We start from the raw sequence: 9,727 nt of genomic DNA, 5'->3' as shown, positions 1-9,727 counted from the left end.
TCTCTCTCTCTCTCTCTCTCTCTCTCTCTCTCTCTCTCTCTCTCTCTCTCTCTCTCTCTCTCTCTCTCTCTCTCTCTCTCTCTCTCTCTCTCTCTCACACACACACACACACACACACACACACACACACACACACACACACACACACACACACACACACACACACACACACACACACACACACACACACACATACACACACATACATATACACACACATACATATCTGTGATTTAATACCAGCATCATCTGTGGGGTGGGGAGGATGTCTGAGAGAACAAGCTCTAAGTGTGTGTGTATATATATATGTATATATATATATATATATATATATATATATATATATATATATATATATATATATATATATATATTATATATATATATATATATATATATATATATATATATATATATATATTATATATATGCAGTGGAATGTAATATAACTTCAGCTGTTGTCTCTTTTTGGAGGACCAATTTCAAGAACGCTCTGGATTTCACTACTAGATTTGGGCCTTCCGGAGGTGTGATGATAGTGATGATGATGATGATGATGATGGTGGTGATGGTGATGGCGAGGAAGGTTTCGTGAAGTAAAGAACGTTGTGTAAATGATGTACTTGCAGTGACAGACGAGAGAAAGCAGCAGCTAGGGTTTTTTTTGTTGTTTTTTTGTTTTTCTTTGTAATTTATTATTTGCCAACATATTCTGTGATTATTTTCGATGCTTTCATGTCTCTGGTACCGACACTGGTATACTCACATTTTTATGAAACATATTTAAATATAATCAAATAAAGAAAACTGGAGATTGTGTTATTTTCATTTTGTGGCCTGCAATCTTCTCCGTAAGTGTAATTGATTTGAATATTGTTTTTTTTTATTATTATTATTATTATTCTGATGATGATATTTGGAAAGGAATATATGTTTTGTCATTTGTCTCTCAATGGAAGACGGTTCACAAATTCATATTGAAATTGTGTATATGACGTGAGGAGAACAGACACGTGTGTATATTATGCAATTATAAGCACAGCACATGCCCACACAAACACGGTATGTTTATTATATGTACTATATATATTATATATGAATAATTGATCATGAGTCTGATTTTCATGTATGTGAATGTCACATGAACATTATTGTTTATGACACAAGGATGAAAATTCAGTCATTAAAACAAGGAGAATATGTGAAAAATGAGATTGAAAGTGAAATGACCCAAAAGGCATGAATTGATAAAATACATTTATGGTGTTATTTAATGGATTTTTAATTCATTTTGTATTATTGCTATGAGTCGACATGACTAAGAACTTATCTTTTTGATAAAAGGAATGGAAAGGAGTTCTAATAATGGTATCAGAGAATAAACATTTACCAAAGACAATGGATGAAAATTGAGAGGCCATTTACCTTTGATATCAGAAAATTATTCCAAAATATAGTTGCATTTTGTCTCTTTTTTTAGGATCCAGTCTCGCCTTTGTTATGTTCCTAACGTGTCCTTTGGAACAAGTCAGTTATGGAAATATAATACCATCTTGCAAAAAATATCCATACAGCAGAAAATAGTGCAATAATTTTTCAAAATGATAAGCTATAAGGGTCATATTAAGATCAAGTTTGCTACTGATTTAAGGTTCGGGGAAAGAAATGATAATCACACCTTTGTTAACAGTTATATTTTGTCGTGAGCAATGGTACAAAATAATTTACAAAGAAACAATTCAAATACAAATGACATTCACATATATACATATTTGTACTGGCTTCAAGGCACTATGTTGGGATCACATGATGCACTAAACCGTGTGTACATACTCAATACATGGCAAATAAACTATATAATAAAAGAAATGATCTGTGGAATGCTTGTGAGGATTTCATTTTACAAATTTAGTGTCACTCATTAATAAAAACGACAGTTGGTCTCGCCAAAACAGTGTGACACGATAACAATTTCCTAAGTTTTAAGCAATGCTTTAGAAAAAAAGAATTGCGAAATAACTTTTTTTTCTCGTCCATCGAATATATATTATCTTCAACTACCACATTTTTATGTAAATAGATACACTACCTACAACTGAAAGAAAGTAAACGCAGCTTCATCGAATTCAGTAATTAATTAATTTAAAAAAAAGGGTTTTCATTCTGAAAGAAAAATATTATGAGTAATATTTGAGATCAGCTTTCATACATAAAGATGACATAAACACTCCACTGCAAGACTGAACAGATGTCAAACCTAACCCAATATTAGATTACCATCTTCTTAATTACTGTAACTGGGATTATTTTTTAAAAAATGTTTTGGATACTGCCTTTTGCGAGTCGGTACATAGTGAATTCGCATAGGTAGATTTTATAAATTATTCATGAAATAACCGAAGCCTAATTCTTTATTACATCGCTTACGAAACAGTAAAGAATCAATATTTACGTTCACACTTACTCTGCTTATGTATTTTTTAAATTTTTTTTAACAGTCCTAAGATCGGATGGCAAAACTGAATCAAGTCACAAAGCGAGAATGACCCACAATCACAGCGTATGGAATATTTATTGTAATTACAATATGTAAGCGTGTCAGACTTGTCTTCTTGTCTGGCGACCCTTTCCTAAAAACGGACCATCTATTTCAAAGGAAAAAAAGGGAAAAAACGAAAAAGGAAAAAAAAAAATCTACAATGACATTAAGGGTTACAATAATACCAGGCAAATGCTTGCATATACCAAAAACACACATCATATACACTTCTTAAGACTTCGTAATCAATCTAATACTATAGGAAGACATTCACGTATCTCCCTTGTTCTCAGAAATGCATAACAAACATGGATTTCAAAAAACAGTATACAATTTTAAAACTAATACCGATTTCAGGCTGCCATGACATAATCGTGATATAAAATGAATGAAGCAAACAGTAGACAGTAGAAGTGGTACTATTAGTGATAGTAATAATAGTGATAGTAAAAGTACTAATAGTAGTAGTAGTAGTATATTTTAACTTTTGAGTATGAGTTATTTTTTCAGTGTTGCGCACTCCACAAACTATTTTTTTTTTTTTTTTTTTTTATAATAGATTTTCAGGGAACCAGAGCTCACTACAAGATCACTTTGTATTTTACTCGTTTCATCGAGTCCAAAAGAGAACGTGATATCACACTTCGAGGAGTAAGAGAGAGAGAGAAAGAGAGAGAGGGAGAGGGAGAGGGAGAGGGAGAGAGAGAGGGAGAGGGAGAGAGGGAGAGGGAGAGAGAGAGAGAGAGAGAGAGGGAGAGAGAGAGAGAGAGAGAGAGAGAGAGAGAGAGAGAGAGAGAGAGAGAGAGAGAGAGAGAGAGAGAGAGAGAGAGAGAGAGAGAGAGAGAGAGAGAGAGAGAGAGAGAGAGAGATAGAAAGAGAGAGAGATAGAAAGAGAGAGAGATAGAAAGAGAGAGATAGAAAGAGAGAGAGAGAGAGAGAATCTATTTACAACACGTGACCGAAGTGCCGTTCAGTGTCACGATTGTCTGTCATAACCACCATCAAAGTGAACTCTGGAGTCAGGCGTCACTGACCTCCGGGAGGGAATGACTAGTTTAAAGGCGATTTGAGAAGCACATTTCTTTTTTCTTTTTTTTGGCAGATAGCTTTGCTTTGCTTTGCTTTGCATTGCAGGCGAGTGGCCGACGTAGGGCAAGAGGGGAAGAGATAATGCCAGTTGCAACTTAAAAAACCCCGTCGGACGAACACACGTGTACCTGCTGTTGCTTCGCTACCTTCCTGTTCTCGTCTCGTCAAGGCCTTTGTTACTCCCAATTAAACGACACTGGTTCTGTCCTGCTCAGAGTCACTTCCACGTTTAATTAAAACTCTGTGGGATGATCCGCTAGGTTTGGGATTACTTACTTTTTTTCTTTCTTTCTTTCTTTCTTCTATATAACTATGTACAGTACGACAAGTTTTTTGTTTTCTTTTCTTTTTTTTGAACGCATGCCTCTTGATAACACCACTTGTTTGCAACGATTGCACCTTCACAATGCCACAGTCGATGTCGTATTTCTCTTAATGAAATACGGACATAATCCACAGTTTTAGTTCTAGCACTGGAGCTTTGCCTTTTCAGTGGGGTGAAAACGGGGAGAGAAAAAAAAACGAAAAAAAAACACGAGCATCATCATCATGCGTGAAAATTCGACACACGAAAGTTAACGAAAGGGCAAAGAAATCACTGAAAAGCGAATAGCAAGATGATGAAAGGGACGAGAAGGATGAAGACCATGTAGACCGGGACTCGCGGCTGGCAGGTCGTGGTCACCTCGAAGGAGTGCAGCTCCTGGAGCTTCTCCTGCGCGGGGACCTCCACCACGACGGCCTCCTCCTGCGTGAAGGCGAGCGGGAACACGCACTCGGTGGCGTTCCGACAGGTCTCCAGGGGGGCGCTCACGTCGTAGATGGCGCGCTGCAGGTCGAGGTTGAAGTCCAGGAGGTTCAGCTCGATGGAGTTGTCGGAGGTGAAGATGAAGTAGTAGTAGTCGGTGGTGTTGATCTTGACGGTCCACTGGTCCTGGCTGTCGAGGTTCAGGGTGTCCATTCGGGTCCTGCAGTCGATGAAGGGCGAAAGGTCCACCGTCAGGATGGTGTCCTTGCACTGCTCGAGGAATTCTTCGCTGCTGGAGAAGGAGGAATTGCCCGACGTGATGTCCACCGTGTCGTTCAGCCGGTGGAGGATTTCCAGCTTCTCTTCCAGCGTGATTTGCCGGTTGTCGTCGAAGGAGCCCGGGCTGCTGCGCCGGATCCGCTCCACGAGGCGCGACCTCCGAGTCCGGCCTCGTCGCGTCCCCTCGAGGTCGTCCTCGTCCTCGTCCTGCTCCTCCTCCTTGTTGTTCTTCTTGCCCTTCCTGTGCTTCTTGCCCTTCCTCGGCTTGCGCTTCGAGAGCTTAACCGCCTCGTTCTTGCGGTGCTTCAGGTTCTTGGGATGGGCGAGGGAGGGCGTCAGGGCCACCTCGTCGCCATTGCCCTCGATCGCCCTTTCCTCCCCCTCCCCCTCCTCCCTCTCCTCCTCCTCGTCCGCATCCAGAAGACGCAAGTCGCGGTCCTCGTCGTCGTCGTCGAAGACCTCGCCCCCGACGTCCTCGTCCTCGTCATTGCCCTCGTCCCTCCTGCCGTCGTCGGGCTCGGCATCGGCGTCTCCATGGTACACCGTCTGAACCCCGTGCGTCCCGCCGTTGAGCTCGTTCTGAACCTTCTGCTCCTTGTAGAAGCACTTGCGGAGGTTCTCCTCTCCCTGGACCACCAGCAGGGTTCCGCCGGGCCACCTGGCGGGGACAGGGCGAGGTTATTTCGTGGGAAGAGGCACCAGTGCGCGGTAGTCATGGTGGATTGGGTGTGGGGTTTCATTATTCATTGTGGATTGGGTGTGGGGTTTTATTTTTATTGTGGATTGGGTGTGGAATTTCAACAATGAGACTTACTGAAATTCCTATAGGTTATAAATTAGAAATTCCTATAGGTTATAACTGTAAATACAACGTAAAGTCCAAACTTGAAACTGTAGCAAGAGAAATAGTGACTACGTGAGAGAGGAAATAAAACGAGACAATATAACAAAAAAAGAAAAACAAAATACTCCTTACCTTGCGCAAGAAGCGAGAGAGAAACTCGAGCCCTCGAGGAGGTAGACACCCCAGTACTCGATGTCATCATGCTGGAGGGTGAGGTTCTTCCGGAGGACGACGTGGCGACGCTGGGTGAGCAGGCGCGGCGTTCCGGCCACGAGGAAGGCGTCCAGGGTGCCGTTGGTCGTCACGCGTTGGCCCTGGAAGGTATGGAGGTGGGGTTAAGACGTGGTGAGGGAGGATGGGGGGATAGGGGGGTTGGGGATGAGGGGTGGGGGAGGATGGGGTTGGGGGGATAGGGGTTGGGTGGAGGTGGAGGATTGGGGGAGGAAGAGGTGGAGGTGGTGGAGGATTGAAGGATGGGGGATGGGGTGGGGGGATTGCGGGAGGAGGAGGTGGATGGGGGATGGAGGGGGGTGATGGATGGGAGGAGGTGGAGGAAAGGGGGAGGAGGAGGAGGAAGAAGAGGAAGAGGAAGAAGAGGATGGGGGATGGGGGGAGGTGGAGGATTGGGGGATGGGGGGGATAGGGGGTTGGGGGAGGAGGAAAAAGGAGAAGAAGGAGGAGGATGAGGATGAGGAGGAGGAGGAGGAGGAGGAGGATGGGGGTGGTGTGGGGGAGAAGGGGGATGGGGGATGGGGAGGAGGAGGATGGGGGATGGGGGGAGGAGGAGGAAGAAGAAGAAAGGTGGCGAGGGAAATCAAACGAGTTTGGCCAATTCAAAGCCACTTAAGTAGGAACAAGGAAAGTGATACAAATATATTTAAACTTGAACTGATAATTAAAAAACGACTAAAGAGCGACATAATAAAAATAGCCTAAATCTGAGCTTTACCATGAAGAGCAATATACGTAAAAAAATACGGAGTTAAAAGTAAATACTGCCATTTTAAAAAATAATCAGATGGGCAGAAAATGCTTCCCAAGGGAACATGATAACAGATGTCAATACCACACACATCACACAGACACAGACACACACACGCACACGCACACGCACACGCACATGCACACACAGACACAGACACACACACACGCACACAAAAAAACCCCACACACAAACACACAAACCCACACACACACACTTTTTCCTTCCTGTATCCTAAACTTGAACTAACATCACCAAGCCAAGCGTGACGGCTTCTCCTCGACACAACACTTTGGCCTCGACAGAGAGACAGACAAACAGGACGCAAGAAAAAAAAAGAAAAAAATATTTTCTGGGTGACATTAATTATACCCATGGAAGCGATGCCCAAAAATCGTTATACTAAGCATGAACTTCATGGCAAAAGGTTGGAAGTTCACCTCCTCTGTTGAAGAGCTTGTTTCATGTGTGCTTTGGAGCCTAACGACTATAATTTGAATATGAGATATTGCTTTTAAACATGCACTGCTTTTTGACTATATATGTATATATATCGATATGAATATACATGAATGAATATATATGTGCAAACACACACGCGCATATACACACGCACATGCATACAGACACGCACGCACACGCACGCGCACACAAACGCTCACTCACACACACACACACACACACACACACACACACACGGACAGTCGGACACGCACACGGACACACACGCACACAAACACACACAAACACACGCACGCACAAACAAACAACCCCCCCCCCCCACCCTTAACCCCCCACCCCCCCCCCCAAAAAAAAAAAAAAAAAAAAAAACACGAACCCCTCCATAAAAAAAAAAGACAGAGAGACGGACGCTCGCTCGCACGCACGCTCTTCGAATGTAGGCCTACCTGGCACCAGAACGAGGACACGGCGTGGTTGAGCGCCCTCGTGTCCGTTTCCGTCATGGGCAAATGGCGGGCGTGATAGAGGTGATAACGGGCGTAGAGCGGCAGGGAGATGAGCACCGTCGGCAGAACGAACACCACCAAGAAGAAGGAGATCACCCGCCACGCCGAAGCCATCTGTCGGGGAAACGGACGAGGTTAGATTTTGAAGATGATGAAAAAAGGGAAAAAAATGAGGTTGGGATGGATGGGGAGGGGGAGGGGATAGAGGGAGAGGGGATGAGAGGGATAGAGGGAGAGGGAGAGGGAAAGAGAAGGAAGGGAGAGGGGATGAGAGGAAGGGGGAGAGGTAAAGAGATGGAGAGGAAATGAAAGGGAGAAGGAAAGAGAAAGAGAGGGAGAGGAAATGAGAGGGAAAAGAAAAGGAAAGAGAGGAAGAGGGAGGGGGAGAGGAACAAGAAAAAGGTGACGAGAAAAGTGAGGAAGAAGGAGAGAGGCAAGGAGAATGAAAATGAGAAAAAAAGAGAAGAGAGAGGAGAGAGAAAAGAGAAGAGAGAGAAGAGAAAAAAAAAGAGAGAAAAGAGAAACAGAGAGAGAAAGACACACACATCAACTTAAAGGCCGTAAAAAACTCCAGATGAAATAAAAAATACTCCACTAACATTTATAAACTTTATAATGCCAATATAATGATATAATCCTTACTCTAATAGCCCATAAAAGAGATACCAACCACCTTGTCACAGTCATAACGAGCGTGACAATGACAATTACCTGAAACTGTTCCTTCCGTGACAAGTGTCATTATATGTGACATCTAACAAGCAGTTAGCGAAGGAAATGTCTCAACACAGAAGCAATATATATAGTAATTATATCTTGCACGATTTTGGCAAGAAATTCGAACGAGTAGAGCGTGAAAAAATATATAAAAGAAAAAAGAAAAAGGAAAAAAAATATATATATATAAGAAAAAAGAAAAAGGAAAAAAAAATATATATATATAAAAGAAAAAGGAAAGAAGAAGAAGAAAAAAAAGCGTTTAAAATGCAACTATGTTAGAAAATTTGTGTTTATTTGGTTTTATTTGAATAAACAATGTATATTAATTGTGATTTATGTCCGTTTAATCCGCTTTAGATGAGTATCATTGTATAAAAAAGGGATATAAGGGAGGAGGAAGGGGGGGCAGGGAATTTTTCAAGAATTTATGTAATTTTACGTCGAAAAAGGCGTAGTCTGAAACCATGAATATTTACGTGCCTAACAACCTAATTTGGGGATTTATTAACATCCTGTTGGTAACAAGAACGTTTGTTTATAATAGCTGGAAACTCTTAAGTGAATTAATTATATGCGCCTCAAAAGAATAGTATAAAAGTAAGAAAAACACATTCTGTCTGTCTGTCCGTCTCTCTCTCTCTCTCTCTCTCTCTCTCTCACACACACACACACACACAGACACACACACACTCACACGCACACGCACACGCACACTCAAACTCACACACACACACACACACACGCACACACACACACACACACACACACACACACACACACACACACACGCACACTCATTCACTCTCACACTCACACTCACACACACACTCATACTCACACACACACACTCACACTCTCTCACACAAAAAAAACTACAGTTAAAGGCGTTTCCAAATACTTGAGCAAATTGTACATATGACTAAAAGACTAATAATAACCCCCCCAAAATAAAATAGAAATACAAAATGATCATGATTCTATCTAGAAGAAATTCAGACGTAAGTTTTCTTCACCAAAGGAATCTACAAAGACAAACACAAAATAAAGAAAGAAAGAGAATAGCCGACAAACTACGTGTTCTGAGAACTAGTTTTGTGACGATAAGGACTAACAGTTTGGTTCAACCTTGGAATTTGGTGAAAAAAAGGGAATCTGGTTGATTTAAATATAAATGGAGAGAAATAAATCGTTTTCTTTAATCGTGCAAGAACAAGGTCTCAATGTGTTCTTCTTGTATGATTAAAAAAAAAATCTTCCTGGGTTTAGGGTGTTCTTACGGAAAATCCCTGGTATTATTTAGAATCTTTCCATAAGAAACAACTTTTAAACATCTTATTGTACAAATAATATTTAATTCAAACATCTAGTAGTATTATCAAGAAACCTCACTCACACTCACAGTCTAACCTGTAACACGTGACATCAAAAGACACCGTTATTCAGTAACGAATATAATTTTCCTGTCGTGCAAGTCATCAATGATTTTGAGTATCTTTACTTTCACTGTTAAAAGTGAATGTATAGAACACCAAAATCAGTGAGACGTTTGAGTGCGTAT

The 9,727-nt window shown here is 41.6% G+C and overlaps 1 protein-coding gene across 6 annotated transcripts in view; it reads right to left on the bottom strand.

Moving 5' to 3' along the window:
• Nucleotides 1-1,679: 1,679 nt before the first annotated feature.
• LOC122250333 (uncharacterized) overlaps nt 1,680-9,727 on the bottom strand; it is a 463,908-nt gene continuing 455,860 nt past the window's right edge. For all 6 annotated transcript variants that reach the window (XM_086530945.1, XM_086530946.1, XM_086530947.1 and 3 more), the window contains 3 exons: nt 7,390-7,563; nt 5,632-5,813; nt 1,680-5,313 (listed from right to left, as the gene is read on the bottom strand). In XM_086530945.1, the coding sequence (XP_086387071.1) occupies nt 4,224-5,313; nt 5,632-5,813; nt 7,390-7,563 (1,446 nt within the window). In that variant the 3' untranslated portion in view covers nt 1,680-4,223. The remainder of the gene's footprint in view (nt 5,314-5,631; nt 5,814-7,389; nt 7,564-9,727) is intronic.

Source organism: Penaeus japonicus, unplaced genomic scaffold (assembly GCF_977035675.1).
Source record: "Penaeus japonicus unplaced genomic scaffold, GWHDUDI00000001_assembly GWHDUDI00000034, whole genome shotgun sequence".
Classification (NCBI taxonomy): domain Eukaryota; kingdom Metazoa; phylum Arthropoda; class Malacostraca; order Decapoda; family Penaeidae; genus Penaeus; species Penaeus japonicus.
The sequence above is the reverse complement of the archived record's forward strand: the minus strand, read 5'-3'. Positions and strand labels throughout refer to the sequence as shown.